Source organism: Sapajus apella, unplaced genomic scaffold (assembly GCF_009761245.1).
Source record: "Sapajus apella isolate SASKATOON/1434 unplaced genomic scaffold, GSC_monkey_1.0 scaffold38, whole genome shotgun sequence".
Lineage (NCBI taxonomy): Eukaryota > Metazoa > Chordata > Mammalia > Primates > Cebidae > Sapajus > Sapajus apella.
In genome coordinates this window covers 3,326,484-3,346,015 of record NW_022436978.1, presented here as the reverse complement: position 1 = coordinate 3,346,015, position 19,532 = coordinate 3,326,484, and the positions used below count along the sequence as shown (strand labels likewise).

The 19,532-nt window shown below is 46.9% G+C and overlaps 1 protein-coding gene across 1 annotated transcript; it reads left to right on the top strand.

Moving 5' to 3' along the window:
• Positions 1-366: 366 nt before the first annotated feature.
• Positions 367-16,823, top strand: LOC116564752 (protein-glutamine gamma-glutamyltransferase 4-like). The gene is made up of 3 exons (XM_032298052.1): positions 367-4,864; positions 13,008-13,181; positions 15,382-16,823. The coding sequence occupies exons 1-3, from the start codon at positions 4,849-4,851 to the stop codon at positions 15,594-15,596; spliced, it is 405 nt and encodes a 134-aa protein (XP_032153943.1). The 5' UTR covers positions 367-4,848; the 3' UTR covers positions 15,597-16,823.
• The last annotated feature ends 2,709 nt before the right edge of the window (positions 16,824-19,532 follow it).

Below are 19,532 nucleotides of genomic sequence, written 5' to 3'. Positions count from 1 at the left end.
ACTCTCACTTGTGCACAAGGAGACATGAACACACATGCTTATTGCAGCAGTGGTTTTTTTTTTTTTTTTTTTTTTTTTTGAGTCAGAGTTTCACTCTTGTTACCCAGGTTGGAGTGCAATGGCACGATCTCGGCTCACCGCAACCTCCGCCTCCTGGGTTCAGGCAATTCTCCTGCCTCAGCCTCCTGAGTAGCTGGGATTACAGGCACGCACCACCATGCCCAGCTGATTTTTTGTATTTTTAGTAGAGATGGGGTTTCACCATGTTGACCAGGATGGTCTCGATCTCTTGACCTCGTGATCCACCCTCCTCGGCCTCCCAAAGTGCTGGGATTACAGGCTTGAGCCACCGCACCCGGCTGCAGCAGTGTTTATAACTAAGAAAAATGTGAAACAATCATATCAATGGGAGAGTAAAGAACTTATAGCAAACAGTGTGTTGAATACTATACAGTGGTGACAATGAAGCATGAATTACATGGAAAAAAATCTCAAATTCATAATGTGGAGTGGAAAAAAGTAGAAGGGCATGTTAAGCATGATAACTTTATTAAAAAAAAACCCTTCAAAACAATACTACCTATTATTTTAGATATCCATATGTGTAGTAAGTACGTTTAAATATACAAGGAAACTGAAATACCGAACTAAGAGTAGTAGTTACTTTTGGGGAGAGGGAGGACTAGAAGTTAGGATTGGGAAAGGATGTGCAAGGGGCTGAAGGCTCCAGTTGTATCCCTAAAGTTTTATTTCTCAAACTTGATGAGGGAGACGTAAATTTACATTACTCTTTTGGGGGGGATTTTTGTAAGTTTCATAAATGTTTTTAGATAACACTTCACTGATAGATGAGAATGATCACATTTAACAGTCATTAAACATGCAAATACTACTGCTATTGTTTAGCAAGAAACCCCCAAGATTGTCCTTGCTAGCCGAGGTGTACTCTGGGCTCTGGTCTCGGTAAGCAATGGCAGAGCCCAGCCCAGAGTCTGGAGGTATGGTGAATCAGACAGGTTAGGGTGGGAGGTGAGACAGACCGTGTTGATTACAGTGGAATTGACTCCAGGGCTGGATTGGCCAGAAAGTTGTGACTAAATTCCAGATCCATCCAGCTCCTTTGGGAAACCAGGGCTTGGAGGGCTCAGATTTCCCCCAAATCCACTCAGCTTGTCATAGATGGAGCTGAGCTGGGACCCCAGATAGCCAGGCTGAGAGCTGTCCTGTCTGTACTACTTCAGTGTTCCCTTGCTGGTCTTCAATAGGGTCCCCAAAGTTCTTCTTGTCCAGAGGTCTGCAGCAGCGAGTCCTGATTGTCACCAGTGTGGTCCATCAAGGGGTAGCCCCTCGCCAGAGTTTAAAAGTCAGTCCCCTCTGCAGTTGGACCTAATGCTACACCTGGGGGGCAATCTAAAAGAAAAAAATACACAATTTAGGCAACAGGGTTCCTAACTGCATTATTGCTAGTAGCAGTTAGTTGCCTGATAGTTAAGAAATGGTTAAGCAAATATGGTAGAATATCATGTGCCCATGAACAGAGGTGAGCATTTGAAATAGGCAGATCCTAACAATGTCCAGAAGGACAGGCTGCCTGGCATGGCCCGAGGTGCTAGGGTTGCTCCATGCCGTGTAAACACATCCGTGTACAATGGCAAGCACTAGGAGTAGCTTGATGAGAGGTGACTTCAGCATTTATTGGATTCTTTTATTTTCTCCTATAAAGTTGTTTACATATACAATAAGAAAATAGATTAGGGATGAATTTATAGCTTCAGATACAAGAAGAAAAGATTTTGCTCCCACAGATGTGTGGATGCATATTTACTAACTCCTCCCTGTCTCTACAAGAAAAGGGGGGAACGTATCAGGATGGCTATCTTCATGATTTAGCTCCGGGCTTAGCACTATGAACAGCCCCTGTGGCGCCTAGAGTCTGATGGGACCTGGCTGTTCTTTCATCCTCAGAATTGGGGGGTGGGTGAGGGATTGAGCTTGAATCCCCAAAACCAGTGCATATTGGGCTTTTCTTCCAAAAGGGACTGCCAGCATGCATTGGGAGAAGGGGACACAGTCTTCCCTGACTGCTGCAGGAGGCACCTGCCACACAGGCACAGGCCTGGGGCCTCTCCCAGGCTCTCACCAGAGCACCCTGTCCTGTTTGCTTACTCGTTCATTTATTCATGCTCCTCTGCTGAGCACTGTGTGCCATGCTATGGGCTAGGGACGCAAAATGAGAAGATTCTATTCCTGGCTAAAGTCCTGTATGAACTTCATCTTGAAAAGTGTCTTCTGTCCCACGCCTTACCCGGTGGTTTCCAGGCTCTTCTTGCCTACCTTTTCCTCTTCTCCCTTCTCCCCAGCTCCATTATCTGTGGATTAATGTGAAGTTTAGACCATGCCAACCTTTCTGGGACAGCACCTTTATAGCCCCCTGTCCCATGGCAGGGCCTGCGCCTGGTCCCTTCGGAGAACAAAGAGCAGAGGATCTTGAGTGGGCTGCCTCTGATCCCAGTACACCAGGGGTTGGCCACCAGACACTAGTGGTGACTTCATTTCGCAGGGCTAACAGCCCCAGTGGCCTGTGACTAGACCCTGGTATCAGCTGTGGCCCAGACAGGAAAGGCAAGAATAGATGATGCTTTGGGACAAGCTGACAGATAAAATGCCACACGCACAAAAAACTAAATTAGGGCCCACTCTGCTGAGGCCTGGAAGTTCTGTTGCAGGAAGAGGGAAGGGAGGCTCTTGGGGATCCTCTGCCGACACTAGGCGGCTGCCTGTCTCTGGGCTGCACTTCTTCTATCTGTGAAATGAGGGTGTTGGGATTGGGTGCCCTTTGTAAGGTCCCCGGTATAGCTCATTTCTTGCAGAGAATTTGGAATGCCTTCACCTCCTCACAGCATCCTCCTTTAGATACCTGACCTGTGGCATGGGTGTTATTATCTCCCACCCCCCAGATGGGGAAACAGAGGCACAGAGAAGTAACTTCCCAAGGTCACACAGTGGGTCTGTAGAGGACCTAGGATGGAGGCCCAGTTCTGTCTGACCCCAAAGTCTATTCCTTTTATTTACTTTTATACTCACTCTGGTACCCTGGATTCTCTGGCCTGGAAGGTACTGATGAAATCTCATCTTGCAGAAGCCCCTCATTTGTCAAAGATGATGAAGAAAGCCCAGAGAGGTGAAGCAAGTAATATCTGGACCCTCTCACCCCTAGGCCAGGACTTTTATTCAGAGACTTTTTCCCTTTAAGTGGTAAATTTATTCTTAAATAGGTAATTCGTGCACATGGTGCTAAATTCTGAGGATGCAAAAGGAACTATAGAGAAAAGCAACCATCCTTCTCCCATTCCTGAGCTTGTAATCATAGGTCCTAGGGCTTCTCTGCAGACAGAGCCCAGCCAGGGATTTTTGTAAATCCCATGTGCATTTCAGGGCTTGGTTTGTTCTATTATATCTAGGAATGCGGGGCTGAGATGCTTGCCTGCAAAACAGCAAAAACCTCTGACTTTATTATTTTTACTCAAAGTAACCAGGGTCTTCGCTCTCTGGTGTGCCTTAAGCCAGCAAAGGTGATTGCCCATCCCTGGGCTTTTGGTCTGGAAGAGACCATTGGCATCATTATTCAGTCCCCTTGCTTTTCAGGTAAGGCGCTAATGAAGACAACATTCCTAGTGACACACAGGAAGTTACTGTGGTGTTGGGGTTTCAGTGTCAGGAGTCTCCTCTCCTCCTCTGGCATTTCTGCTACTATGCCAGGCTGGCTCCTTTCAGTAGACATAACATCATTGAAAAATATCACAGGTGCCCCTGTGGAGAGCAGAGCAGATAGCCATCAAAATTACAAAAGCTTCTGCTCTTTGGCCCAACATTTCCACTTCAAGGCAAGTGTATCTCCTATAGATACACTCATACTAGGGTAAAATGATCTCTGTACCAACTTACTCATTGCAGCACTGATTGTAATAGGGAAATATTGGAAGCAACTCAGATGCCTGTGGATGGGAGGTGAGCTACATGCATTAGGGACCATCCACGCAGACTCTGTGCAGCTGTGAAAAGACTGGGTCACCTCTCCATGTGCAATAGGAACAGCTCCATCTTGCCAGGCATGGTAGCTCACACCTCTAATCCTAGTACTTTGGGAGATGAAGGTGGGAAGATCCCTTGAGCCTAGGAGTTCGAGACCACACAGCAGTCTGGACAACACAGTGATATGCTTTCATTTGTGTAAATAAAAGTAATACATTATTTGCTTCTCAGTGCATACAACATCTTTGGAAAGAGCTAAAAGAAACTGGTAGTAGGATGCATCAAGGTGACGGGGGGGACCTTCTTCAATTTTGAACCATCTGGATGCATTATGTATTCAAAATGTAAAACAAAAAACTCACAAGCGTCTCTTACTTTTCCAACTTGAAGAAAAGAGAACAAGAAGAAAACCATCAAGTCAGTAAAGATTAGCCTCTGTTCCTAGACTTGATCTTGATGGTAACCAGAATGTCAGGCCACATGTGGTGGAGGTCATGGAGTCCTGGCTTTTGATGACCCATTGTCAGGCTCATATAACAGACAAGGAGGTGCCATTCTCTATTTTCTGTCCCTTTTACAACAGCTCATCTTGGCTCCTGATTTCCTAGGTCTGATATGGAAGGTTCCGGGATTTTATTATTTCTAATCAACATCCCCTTCCCAAACCCTGCCCCTTGGCAGCCACAGCAGGGTCACATCTAGACCAGGATCACATAAAAAGGGCTGTTCTCTCCCCCTGAGGACCAACCCTGTGGAAGCACCAGGCATCAGCGACAGAGTCTTCCCCGGCATTGCAGGAGAGAAGCTGAAGGGACAATGGACGCATCAAAAGGTGAGTGGGTGAGATCTCCATGGAGCTCCGCGTGCTCCTCCAGCCAGCTGGCCCTAAACCACTCTTGCCTCTGCTGGGTGCCTGGGGCCATTGCCCTCTCACTCTAACATGTGGCCCTTGTGCTGCTTCCTGTCTGTCTCATCTCTTTTTACAAAACAAAAAAACAAACTTTTCATTTAGGCGTAATTTCAGATTTACAAAAAGACTGCAAAAATAGTAAGAAGAATTTCCATATATCTTTTATCCAGATTCCCTAAATAACACATTTTCTTTATCCTTCTTGATCAATCAGTGGACAAATAAATGACATGGATGATAAAGACAGACTGGTAGATAGACAAATAGGTTTTTTTTTTTTTTTTTTTTTTTTTTTTTTTTTTGAGAGGGTGTTTTGTTTTTTTTTTCCTGGCTGGAGTGCAATGGCACGATCTCGGCTCACCGCAACCTCCGCCTCCTGGGTTCAGGCAATTCTCCTGCCTCAGCCTCCTGAGTAGCTGGGATTACAGGCATGCACCACCATGCCCAGCTAATTTTTTGTAGTTTTAGTAGAGGTGGGGTTTCACCATGTTGACCAGGATGGTCTCGATCTCTTGACCTCGTGATCCACCCACCTCGGCCTCCCAAAGTGCTGGGATTACAGGCTTGAGCCACCGCGCCCGGCCAGGTTTTTGTTTTTTTAACTCGTGTGTAAGTTGTAGACATTACATTGTTAAATACTTTGATGTGTATTTCCTATAAACAAGGACATTCTCTTATGTAGCCAATACAATTATGAAAACCAGGACATGAACACCATTTCAGTACTGTTATCCAACCCATAGATTTTACGCAGATTTCACCAGCTGTCCCAATAATGTCATGTATAGCAGAAGAAAATCCTGTGTCGGGCTTTGCATTCCGTTGCCGTGCCTCTTTGGTCTCCTTTGTCTGGAACAGTTTGTCTGTTGTTGGAGCTTCATGACTTCGTTTTTGAGGAGTACAGACCAGTTATTTTGTAGAGTGTGTCTCTCAGTGCGTCTTGTCCTTTCTCAAGGTCACCTGATGGATTTCCCTACTGCAGAGTGTCACTACTTCTCAGAGTGGGGAATAGCAGAGGGGGCTCATGTGCTGGGCTCTATGCCCCATGAGGATGCAGCTCCCTACCACCACCAAGAGGGCACCAGAGCCCCCAATATTACTTCAGGGAGCCTGGGTGCTGCCAGGGAACAATGAGGCTGGATTTGAACCCCTCTGCCGACTCCCCAGCCCCCAAGCCCTTTGTGACCTCCCAGCAGGGTTTGCTCAGCAGCCTCCTCTCTTGCTTGAGAAGCTGCTTGATAGCTAAGGAATGGCTGCTTTGAAACTCTGCAAAGGGACTAAGCCAGACCCTCCAGCTTCTCCTTTTTTGGAGGGTGACATTTAAAAAGAAATCAGACTCTTTAGTCCCAAGGCCACAGAGTTTTGAGTTCCTCCTTAGATGGCTGACGCCTCACCTAGACTCAGCCTTGAAGGGTAAAGAGTCCTTGGGACTGAGGAAGCGTGGTGTGGTGTGATGGGAAGCACCTGCTGATTTGAGAGAGAGAGGATTCACGTCTCTGCCATGCACTAAATAGCCCTGTGGCTTTGGGAAAGTCACATCAATCCTGTGAAAGTGCTGTCTAAATTACAAGGAAAGGCAGCGTCGCCTGACCCACACTGTCATTTTAAAGAGGAGCAGCCTGCTCCTTGGGGAGGTCTGATGACTTGCCTGAGGTCCCAGCCACGGGTGGCAGAGCTGGGATGCAAACCCGGCATGTGTTCATCTCATACTGCAGCATGCTGCCTCCCTGCTAGGCAGTTTGACTTTACTCTCAAGATCTAAATCACCAAAGACAGTCACCTCATGGCCAGCAGTGTAGGGGTGTTGGTAGGGGGAGCTGACACCTCCTGAGGTGTCCTTTCTGATGGGCTTGTGCAAGTAACCATCACATGCCACCTTACATTAGTGAGTTGTGATGACTTCACGATGTTTTCATGAATACTATTTCATTTCTTCTTCAAACCACTCTGGGAGGTCAGGACATCCAAATAGGGACCTAGAAAATGGTGGTATGTGTGGGATAAAGGTGGGATTTCATATAAGCAGAGGAAATGAGAAATTGTGCAAGTTGTAGTATTAGGACAACTGGCTAGTATTTGGAGAAAAAACAAAGCTAGATCTCTATCTCCTGGTTTACACCATGACAAATCCCAGGAAGGTCAAAGATGAAACTGTAAAGGCATTAGAAGAAAATGTAGGCAATATGAAAAATAGTCTTGGAGTAGAGAAGATGTTACAAAGGAAAATAGAAAACCTTGAAACATAAAGAAAAAGAAAGGTAAAACTGACTGCAGAAAAATTTAAAATATATGTGAGACGAAACTTATAGAGTCAGAGGTAATGGAACTGTGAAGGGTACTTTCAACACATATGAGAAATAAATGCTATTCTGTAGTATAAAAAGAGCTGTCACAGATATATAGGAGAATGACCAACATCCCAAAATATACATGGACAAAGAACAGTATTAGGTAGTTCGAAGAAAAGGAAATATAAATTGTAATATATGAAAAGATAACCTTACTTGGAACGAGGGTGGTCATGAAATAAAACTGAAACGGGAGGCCAGGTGCGGTGGCTCATGCATATAATACCAAAAATTTGGGAGGATTGCTTGAGCCCTGGGAGCCTCCGCCTCCCAGGTTCAAGCCTGGGAAACAGCGAGTCCCTGTCTCCACAAAACAATTTAAAAATTAGCCACGGCCCGGCACGGTGGCTCATGCCTATAATTTCAGCACTTTGGGAGGCCAAGGCGGGCAGATTACTTGAGATCAGAAGTTAGAGACAAGCCTGGCCATCATGGTGAAACCTCATCTCTACTAAAAAAAATACAAAAATTAGCCAGGCATTGTGGCGCACAGCTGTAGCGCCAGCTACTCAGGAGACTGAGGAATGAGAATCACTTGAACCTGGAAGGCAGAGGCTGCAGTGACCTGAGACTGCACCACTACACTCCAGCCTGGGCAACAGAGTGAGACTTTATCTCAAAAATAAATAAATAAATAAATAAATAAATAAATAAAAATAAAAATTAGCCAGGCATGGTGGTATACATCAGCAGTTCCAGCTACTCAGGTTCAAGACTGCAGTGAGCCATGTGTGTGCCACTGCACTTCAGCCTGGGTGACAGGCCAAGACTCTGTCTCCTAAAGAAAAAAAAAAGTAGGGCCAGGCGCAGTGGCTCATGCCTGTAATCCCAGCACTTTGGGAGGCCGAGGCGGGTGGATCACCTGAGGTCAAGAGTTCAAGACCAGCCTGACCAACATGGAGAAACCCCATCTCTAAAAATAAATAAATAACTAATTAAAAAATAAAAATAAATAAATAAGCAAAACAGCACTGAGATTTCATTTTTTCATTTATCAGATTGACCAAGATTAGAAGTTTAATAGTAAAAAGCTTTAAAAAGGCATCTTCTCATCTTTTTGTAGGAGAGTCACTGATGCAGTCACTAGAAGGCTCTGTGGCAGCATTTACTGAAATTAAAGATGCCCATATCCTGTGACACAGCAGTTCTGCTTTGGAAGATTTCTCTTACAAATATTGCCACACATGAGTGCAAAGATATACTGACAAGGAAGTACACTGTAGCATGTAAGATTTTAAACAATCTACATGTCCATCCACAGGGATAGTAGCTACTGAAAATAACAAGGTTGAAACCAGCCTGGGCAACATAGGGAGACCCCCTGTTCATGAAAAATGAAAAAATTAGCTGGGTGTGGTGGGGCATGCCTGTAGTGCCAGCTACTCAGGAGGCTGAAGTGGGAGGATTGGTTCAGCCGGGGAAGTCGAGGCTGCAGTGAGCTGTGATCACTCCATTGCACTCCAGCCTGGGCAACAGAATGAGACTGTCTCAAAAAAAAAATTAAAAAAATAAGAAGATCTAGTTGGGTGGTTAGGAGATAAATTTCAAGATATGTGTATGAGAGAGAAAGAGGGAGAAAGAGAGGGAAGCAAGGTACAGAATAGTGTATTGAGAAAGCTTATGTTTGTGTAACTAAAGTATTGGTTTATGGCAGAGAAAACTGGAAAGATATTGGATACTTTATAGTGATTTTCTCTGGAGAAGGGATCTGAAAGTCTGGGATGGGAGAGAGACTTAATTTTTGCAATGGGCATTTATTACTTTTATTTATTTATTTATTTATTTATTTGAGACAAGGTTTCACTCGATCACCCAGGCTGGAGTGCAGTGATGTGATCTCGGCTCACTGCAGCCTCCGCCTCTCAGGTTCAAGTGACTGTCCTACCTCAGCCTCCTGAGCAGTGAGGATTACAGGCACGTGCCACCATACCCAGCTAATTTTTGTATTTTTAGTAGAGACGGCGTTTCACCATGTTGGCCAGGCTGGTCACGAACTCCTGGCCTCAAGTGATCCACCTACCTCAGCCTCCCAAAGTGCTGGGATTACAGGTGTGAGCCACTGCACCCGGCCTTTTCTTTATCCTATTTGTGATTCTTTGTGATTCCTAAATAAGAGGATTCATATCTCTCATTCATTCTGGAAAGTTCTCAACCACCACCTCGTTGCTGCTGCTCCCCAGTCTTGATTCTCTCTTTTCAGAACAACTAGAGTAAATACTTTAGACTTTTTCATCCAAGACTCCACATCTCTAAACTGCTTTTCATATTTACTTCTATTCATATTTCTCTAGGTTGTGTTATAGGTATTTGTTTCCAGTCTGTTTTCTAGTTCACTGATTCTCTTTCAGTTATGTCTCTTTGTCATTTAACTGTGACTTCTTTTCATTTCAAGAACCACATTTTTATTTTTAGAAGTTATGTTTTAAGAAACTTATCTGGTCATTCTTAATAGTGGCTCATTCCTTTCTCATAGTTTTGATTCCTTCTCTTATGTCCCTAGCCATTTTTTGACTTGGCTATTTTATGGTCTGTATATATATTTTTAAATATTTTATTTTATTTTTGAGACGGGGCCTTGCTCTGTCACCAGGCTCCAGTGCAGTGGCACAATCTCAGCTCACTGCAACCTCTGCCTCCTGGGTTCAAGTGATTCTTCTACCTCAGCCTTCCAAGTAGCTAGGACCACAGGCGCGTGCCACTACGCCTGGATAATTTTTTTGTACTTTTAATAGAGATGGGGTTTCACCGTCTTGGCCAGGATGGTCTTGATCTCTTGACCTTGTGATCCACCTGCCTCAGCCTTCCAAAGGGCTGGGATTACAGGTGTGAGCCACCACGCCCGGCCTAAATATTTTATTTTATTTATTATTTTTTGAAGTAAGGTCTCACTCTGTCACCCAGGCTGTAGTGTAGTGGTGTGAACATGGCTCACTGCAGTCTTGACCTCCCAGGCCCAAGTGAAACTCTTGCCTCAGCCTCCCAAGTAGCTGAGACTGCATGTGCACACCATCATTCTCAGCTAACTAAAAAAAAATTTTTTTGAAAAGACAGGGTTTCCCTATGTTGTCCAGACTGGTCTTGAACTCCTGGGCTCAAGGGATCCTCCCACCTCAGCCTCCCAAAGTGCTGGGATTATAGGCATGAGCCACTGCACCTGGTCCATAGTCTCTATACCTTATTTCATAGTCTGTGTATTATCTGATTTCTTGGAAGAATACTTGTGTGGTTTCTGCTGAAATAGTGGATTTTTTGTTTTAAAATTTAGGGCTATAAGCTCACCTTGAGTGTGACTTTATCTGTGGGAATTCCATAAAACTTTGGTGGAGAATAAATCACCCCAAAGAGGATTGGCATTTATCCCCTAAACCAGTGACAACTGTGACTAGGAGTCAATTTATGCCTATGAGCCAAGGACAACTGTTTATTTTATTTTCTTAGTTTGGGGGAATCCCAGACCTCTACAGAAAGAGGTGATGTTTCAAATTTTTCATAACTGGTATGCATTCTGCTGAGGCTGCGCTCCCACAAGCAGTCAAGGAAGGAGACTGTCCAGCAGTGCCTGCTGGCAGGTGGCGGTAGCCTCAGACAGCAATATGGACACTATGAGGGGGATGTGATTTATTGTGGCAAAGGTACAAAGAAAAATCAGCAAAGGGAAGAGGCACATGGGGTGAGGTCCTGTGGGAACTAGCAGGTGCTTCCAAGAGTCCTCTCCAGTGGAGTCACACAGGATGTGTTCAATTCCTTTAACAATTAGTTGTGACATGTTTTTTTTCTGTGTGTCTCATTCAGCAATCATAACTTTACTTTTTTTCAGTGGTCTCTTATGCTCATCCAGACCTTTCATCTGGAATGGTTGTTTGTAAGAACTGTCAGAAGTAAATTTCTATTCTTTCTAAATGGTGCAGTCTCAGGTGTTCCATCACAGCAGCACAAATGGGCTAAGATGCTCCAGCTAGCCATGGGCCCACCCCAAGATTTTAGCCCAAAAAGGGGAGACACCTGGGAAGGTAGGTTGTCTGCCAGGTGGCCTCCCTGCTGGAGGGAGCAGGTTCCCAGGCCCTGTGCAGCAGTGTGGAAGGAAGGCCGCTTGCTGGGGGCTTGCCTTCCTGGAGAACACTTGTCCAGACCCCAATCCCAAAGCCACTCCATCAAGAGTGAGCTGGCTGTCTCCAGACACATCACTGACCACATCCCCAAGGTAGCCCTCTGATGTGGGCGTGACCACTCCATCCATTTTGTAGTCACGAAAGCCCATGTGTCCATGGCTGGCCTCCATGATCTCTGCAGAGGATGAGTTCCCTCTGTGGGTGAGCCCTCTGGAGCAGGGCAAGATCCCTGCATCTCACCCCAGTTTACCTCACAGGCCACAGTAGGGCTTCCTAATCTGGGGGTTCTCAATGTGTGTTCCCTGGGCCAGCAGTGTCAGAGTCATCAAGGAAGCTGCTGGAGAGGCGAATTCTCAGCCACACCCCAGATGTGCTGATTCAGAAACTCGGGTGGGCCTGGCAGTCTGTGTTTTACCACGCCCTCTGCCCACTGGAATTGCCTGGAAAGCGTTGAAAACACAGAGGCTCTGCCCCACTCAGATCAATTGTATTAGAGTTGTTGGGGGAAAACATATACAGTTTTATACCCGCCCCTCCAGGTGGTTTCAACGTGCAGCCAAAACACATTTCCCTTCATGACTCATGAGCCTGGGAATAGTTTGAATTTTAGATGAAGGGGAGGGGTTTGGGTTCTAAGCTGAGGTAACACAAAGAAATGTCATTATAACAGACACATGGTAAAAAAGACATGGGTTACAGAAAAGGGTGTATTATGCATGTGGAGAGTATTTCTTTTACCAGATGTACTTTTCACTTCAGCATTGAAGAAAAACATCCCCCCTTTTCTTTTGGGGGGGAATGGAGTCCCACTCTGTCACCCAGTCTGGAGTGCATTGGCTCAGTCTCGGCTCCTGACCTCAGGTGATCCGCCCCTGTCAGCCTCCCAAGGTGCTGGGATTACAGGAGCGAGCCACTGTGTCCGGCCTTAAAAGTCCCATTTATAATGCAAGTGGTCTTGGCCTCCGATCATGGGAATCCTTGGTGCTTCTTCCTCTATTTGGATCAAAAGGCTTCACCCCAGCCACTTTGCACCCCACCCTTCCTTCAGGATGTGAACTCTGGCCTCAGGATGTTGTCTGATTGGAAGCTGATGGGAGTCTGGGCTGAACAGGAAGTGGGGCAACCCCAGGGATCATCTGTTCTCTCCTCAATTTGCCTGATCCCCTCTTTCCCTCCAGCTTCTGAGTTGATTAACGGAGAACATCCTGGCTCCAGCGTTTTCCTGAGGCCATGTCTGCAGAGAGGGGTAGTTGGGGAGGGGGCCTTGCCTAACAGCCACTCACAGACTCACTGTCTGAGACTCAGTTTCCTTACCTGTAAGGTGAGCATGCAGCTACCTACCTTTCAGGGTTACGTGACTGAGCACTTGAGTCCACTGCTCTCAGCTCATCCCCATGTAACCCCACAAGGTAGGTACATGCACGCTTATCTTACAGGTGAGGAAACTGAGTCTCAGACAGATTCATAGCCAGTCAGAGGTGGAGCTGGGATGCCCGACTTGAAAGCCCGGCTCCGCCTCCACAAACTGTCAGATTTTAAACCCAGGAGGAGGTGATCAGGGAATAAACATTCTCTGTGCTCTTTCCCCACGTGCTGTGTTGCTGACAGAGCTGCAGGTTCTCCATGTTGACTTCTTGAAGCAGGAGAACGCCATTTCTCACCACACGAGGGAGTTCCAAACGAGCAGTCCTGTGTTCCGGCGAGGGCAGGTGTTTCACCTGCGGCTGGCGCTGAACCAGCCTCTGCAATCCTACCACGAACTGAAACTGCAATTCGGCACAGGTGAAGCCTCGGGGCCGTACTTGTGGGCTTGGGGGAGGGACCACACAGGTCCCTGGATGCTGGAGTGGCCCTTTCCGGCCAGTGTGAGCCAGGAGTGCCTTCCCCTCCCTGATCCCCAGTTTCTCCATCTGTGAAGCGGGAATATTAGGAGGTATGATGAGAGTAAAATGGAAGCTCAGTCAGGACCTGGCACACAGTGAGGCTCCGATTCCTTGGCTAAGCAGTGGAGGGGCCAGAGCAGAGGGAGGAGGCGACTCAGCAGGCATCTGCTTCGGTGGGGTCTGGAACATTGTGTAGAGATGAATCATAGGACTGAGGTATGCTGACGCCATAGCTGGGTGGGCTGGAGGCAAGCAGTAATAATGATTAAAATATCACATTTTGGTTGCAAAGATAATAGGAAAAGGCTCACGCATTTGTTATAGTTAGGTAAATATGTGTGCATAAGTACAACTAGGGGAACAGAGAGAAAATGTATTAGATCTTGTGGTAGGATAATGGAGGAGGGTCTTCTTTAATGTTTTTAAGTTTTAAAAATAGTTCAAGTAAGCCAGGCATGGCGGCTCATGCCTGTAATCCCAGCACTTTGGGAGGCCGAGGCAGGCAGATCACCTGAGGTCAGGAGTTCAAGACCAGCCTGGCCAACATGGTGAAACCTCATCTCTACTAAAAATACAAAAATTAGTAGGGCATAGTGATGGGTGCCTGTAATCCCAGCTACTCAGGAGACTGAGGTAGGAGAATCGCTTGAACCTGGGAGGCAGAGGTTACAGTGAGGTGAGGTGGCGCCATTGCACTTCATACTGGTGACAAGAGTGAAACTCTGTCTCAAAAAAAAAAAAAAATGAGATCAAGTAGATCTACTTTACAAGAGGGCATCCAATAGCACTTCCTGGGAGAGAGCTCCTTTTGCTCCTTCTCTGAGTGAATGACAGGCATAGGGTCTCCTCCACCATGCTGGTGGAGATCAGTCAGAACAGCCTCCGTTCGCTTCATCCAATATGAAATAAGCACCTACTGTGTGCCGTGCCATGAGCTGCCTGTTCAACCATGGACTGGAACCTTGCTGTCACTGACTTCGGTGACTTTATACTGGCCCTGAGTCCACGTGCATTCCCTCACCCAGAATTTCCTGAGCACCTGCCACACATCAGGCGTTGCACTGAGCACTCTCCATGTGTGATGCAGTGAGACTTCCTCACTCAGCAAGTGTTTGTTGAATACCTACTTTGTGCCAGGGAACCCAGAGGTAAAGCGGTCCTTGCCTCCTAGACCTGACCGTACTAGCAGAGAAAGCAACAAACGAACAAAAGATAATTTCAGACAGGGCCAAATATGATGAAGAAACCAAAACAAGAGGCTCCTCCAGCAAGAGAGAAAGCAGCAGATCAGGGCGAGGCTGACTCTGTCGGGGTTGGAAAGACTTCCTTGGGAAGTGACCCTGCTGAGACCCACGTCCCACGCAGGAGCCACCATGTGAAGAGCTGAGAGCAGGGTGTTCCCAGCCACAAGCATGGCAAGTGCCAGGGCCCTGAGGAGACAACACTTGTGGTCACGTGCTGTTTGTCATGAGCTAAGTCTCTGGGGACCAGAAACCCAGTCATGACAGGGAGGAAAAGGGGGAGTTGGAGAGAAGCCTCACTGAGGGCCACCTGCGGGCTATGAAAAGAGGTTGGGTTTGATTCCAGTAGTCCCTGGAGCTCATAACATAACCTGGCTGATCTTTCAAAGAAGATCCCATGACAGCGTGCAGGGTAGGCGGTGGCATCTGCCTCCTCCAGATGAGAGGAGCAAAGGCTAAGCTGTTCCCCTGCATTACGCGGAGTGGACCAGCTTGTGGGGCTGTGGCACTAGCCAGTGGGGGTTAAACCAACAGTAACTCCAGTGAGCACGTGACAGAGGCAGGAGCTCTAGGGGGAGGACTGGACCTGATGGGAAAAAAGGGAAGACGCGGAGAGGAGGAGGCAGGGAGCTCATCTAAATTGAGTAGAAAACTAAAACTGGCCATGTGGGGCAGAGGAAGGTACCTGCAGAATTAGAGAAGCTGGACCCAGGGAGCCAGGGGACAAATAAGCCTGGACAGGAGGGATGGGGGCCTCGTGAGTGGGCAGTAGGTGCCCCTGAAGCAGGGGAGATTGTCTTGGGGGGTGGCCCATGGCTGGGCCAATGTCAAGACTCTGTTCCTTTTGCGTGTCTCCAGGGCTGAATCCTAGTATTGCCAGACACACCCTGGTGGAGCTCAACCCGAGGACACCCTCAGACCACCACAATTGGCAGGCATCCCTTCACGAGGAGTCTGGCAAAGAGGTGAGCACCCACCGGGCTGGCGGATTCCTCCTAATGGAAGCAGCCCCTATCTGCTTTGCCACCTGTCAGTCGGTAATGTGGTTTAAAGCCATCCATGGCAGAGCATGACAGAGGGGGTCATGTCTCCAAACGTCTGTTTCCCCCCTCCGCCTCCTCCAAGCACAGAGTACCTCTGACTGTGGCCAAACCCCTACCTGTCACCCTTCTCCTTTTCATTTCAAAGGGAACCATGTTCACTGGAGGACAAAAGCGGAGAGAAGTACATAAAAATAACCCGTGGTTCGACCAATTAAGTTACCCATCCTTCCTGCCAGGCTTTTCTATGTCATGGTCAAATACAAAGTGGGGGTAGTCCACCTCAAGCTTCGCTCGCTTGACAAGGCCTAATGAACGCTTTCCACAATGGCTCCTGCCCACAACTGTGGGCTTATGGTGGCTGGTTTTCCACCCTTTTGGGGAGCGCCGGGTGTTCACAGTTGTCTCCAGTCTTCATCTCTCAGCCAGATCTTCGGACTAGCTTGTGGATATTTCCTTAGGCTAAATCCCTAGAAGTTTAATGCTAGGCTAATGCCATGATTTTAAAATGGCAATTACATTGGGTTTTTGTAGAAGCAGAATCTGCTGGTGGAAATGAGATGAATGGGCCAGCTACTGCTGGAATCCCCCCTAGTGCCTCGGGCTCTTCCTTCCTCTCCCTCCCATCCAGATCCCAGACTCCCAACCGTAATTTTGCATTTGAGTGTTTTTTAGGGTATCAAGAAAATCTCTTCCGAGGTGGGCATGGGGTGTGGGCAGGAGCTGCATTTCTTTACTCAAAAAGTGTTATTTTAAAAGTTTTTTAAATTGACATGTAACACACTTAAAGGACAGAAATCTTAACGGTTTGTGCAATGAATTTTTGCATATGAATAGAGCCGTGGGACCACCACCCAGATGGTGGAGGACATTTCCTGCACCCTGGAAGGCCGGTTCTTCTGGGCTCCATTGTAATGAACACTGAGGGCACAACCTCCTCCCCCGTGCCACGAGAAGGGTATCGGGAGTTAGCCTTGTGGATTCTGGAGTCGTAGCACAGTGAGGTTCATCCCAGTTCTACTTCTTGGGCCACCTCTGTGAACCTGTTTCCCCACCAGCAAAATGATGACAGTGAAATGTTTATATATATTAGCTTGTTTAGTTTTCACAATGCACCCACAAAGAAGGGGATCTGTTATTCCAAATTCTTAAAGAAGGGAACTGAGGCACAAGAGAGGTTAAGTAACCAGCCAAGTTAATATAGCCAGTAAGAGGTAGAGCTGGCTAGCCTGAGCAACACAGGGATACCCCATCTCTACTTAAAAAAAAAAAAGAAATAATTATCCAGATGTGGTGGTGAGCACCTGTAGTTCCAGCTAGTTGGGAGCCTAAGGTAGGAGAATTGCTTGACCCCGGGAGTTCAATGCTGCAATGAGCCATGTTTGTGCCATTGCACTCCAGCCTGGGTGACAGAGAAAGACTGTCTCAAAAAAGGTGGGGGGTGGAATTGGGATTTGAACTGAGAGCCTATTCCTCCTGTGAGTTATCTTATAATAATAAGCACCTCATGGGAGGATCTTGGGCCACAATGAAAGTGTTCTGTGACAATGATGAGAATTATTGCTGGTACCATTGTGGCTACAGCAATATTGATTTATCCTAATTATCTCTCTAGTTATTATTTATCCTCAAAGGCTGGATAAAGGCCTGGACACCCTTGGACCAATGGCCCTCTGGGACTCTGGCTGCTTGTATTCCAAGAGAAAGGTGCTTTGTGCTCCAAAGACAGCTGACATTTAACCTTTCCCCTGAAGTTCCAGGCAATGAGCTACACACCTGTCTTAGTCAATTTTTGCACTGCTCTAAAGAAATACCTGAGACTGTTAATTTATAAAGAAAAGGAGTTTAATTGACTCACAGTTCCACATGGCTGGGGACACCTCAGGAAACTTACAATCATGGCAGAAGGGGAAGCAGGCACATTTTACATGGTAGCAGGTGAGAGAGAGAACAAGAGCAGGGAAAACTGTCTTATAAAACCATCAGCTCCCATGAGAACTCACTCACTGTCACCAGAACAGCATGAGGGAAACTACCCTCATGATCTAGTCACCTCCCACCAGGTCCCTCCCTCAACATGTGGGGATTATTGGGATTATAATTTGAGGTGAGATTTGGGTGGGGACACAGAGCCAACTATGTCAGTACCTTTTGTGTTTTATCTACAGCATTTTCCCAACAACCTGGAGATGGTATCACCTTCAGGCTGTGGTGAAGGGAGCGAAGTTCGGAGAGGTGAAAATGTCCACCAGCTTCTCGAGTCCAGTGTGTCTAGGGCTCTTGAAGGACTTGCCAAAGCCTTGTGCTGTGTGCGGCTGCTTTTCTGTCGCATGCATCCTTCCCTTGCAAGAGCACTCCTGGCTGTCCAGGGTCCTGACCATTCCTTGTCTCCGGGCAGGTTCCAGATGGGATGATTTGTTAGGAGTGATGGATTTTTCTGGGAAACATTTGTAGGATTTGGGATCTGGCCAGAGGGTATGGTGTCCACCTTATCTTGTGGTTTGCTCAGGTCACAGTGGCTGTCACCAGCACCCCCAATGCCATCGTGGGGCGTTACCAACTACATGTGAAAACTGGAAGCCACATCCTTAAGTCTGAGGAAAACATCCTATACCTTCTCTTCAACCCGTGGTGTAAAGGTACTATGAATCTCAGGTCTGCTGGGGAGTGGCAGGTGCCCCGGGCAACACCTGTTGTGTGTAATGCATAGTCTATGAGCTTCTGTTTGCTCTCAAGGTACTTGCAAACTAGTTTAAGGGACGTGATCCAGGAACAGGTCACAGACACCATTGGGACATTTTCTTTGTCACCAGGCTTTTTAGAATGGAGTTCTTTATTCCCCATTTCCACTTCTCCCTAATGCCTTGCCCTGCCCCAGCACACTTCTGCCTCCACCACTGTACAGACGCTGCCTTGGTGGGGGTGGGGAGGGACAAGTAAGGACTTCTTCCTTGCCAACTCTGGGGCAGAGCCTGGATTGCAGTTGGTTTCTCCCTTCTGCTCCCTTAGTTCTGTTCTCTTCTCTCCACCTCCTCATGTACCAGCTCACTTCTTCCTGTGGCTACAGTGGAACCTTTATACAAATGGCACTAGAGGCTACTTCTGCCATTGCCAGCACTGGCTTCTCTCCAGAGGGTGCTGGACATCTTGTTGCAGCCTCAAATGCAGCACATTCTGTGTCAACCCTTTTTCATACCTGCCCCTCCTCCTGCGGCCTTCTTGAAGTCAAAAGACATCAGGTGCCCATGCTAGAAGCCAAGGAGCTCTTTTTTTAAACTTTGTATTTGGAAATGATTTTGAGCTCACAGAAAAGTTGCAAAAATGATATAAAGAACAACCTATACCCTTTATCCAGGCTCACCTATTGTTAACATTTTGCCCCATTTACTTAATCATTTTCCCTCCCTCCCGCCTCTACACACACCTGCATGTGTGCTTATTATTTTTGAACCATTTGACAGTAAGTTACATATAAGTTGGTTTTTTACCCCTAAACCCTTTAAGGTATATTCCCTAATAACAGGGATATTCTCTCATATAACCACAGGACAGTTATCAACTTCAGTAAATTAAGTGTTAGCATAACACTGTCATCTGCTATCTATATTCCCGTTTGGACACTTGATCATTTATTTGTTTATTTTTGAGATGGAATTTCACTGTTGTTGCCCAGGCTGGAGTGCAATCGTGCCATCTCAGCTCGCTGAAACCTCGTCTCCTGGGTTCAGGTGATTCTCCTGCCTCAGCCTCCCGAGTAGCTGGGATTACAGGCTCATGCCACCACGCCCAGCTAATTTTTGTATTTTTAGTAGAGATGAGGTTTCACCATGTTGGCCAGGCTGGTCTCGAACTCCTGACCTCAGGTGATTCGCCTGCCTTGGCCTTCCATAGTTCTGGGATTACAGGTGTGAGCCACCCTGCCCAGCCGGTCAGTTGATTTTATCATGTTCTTTATAACATTTTTTTCCC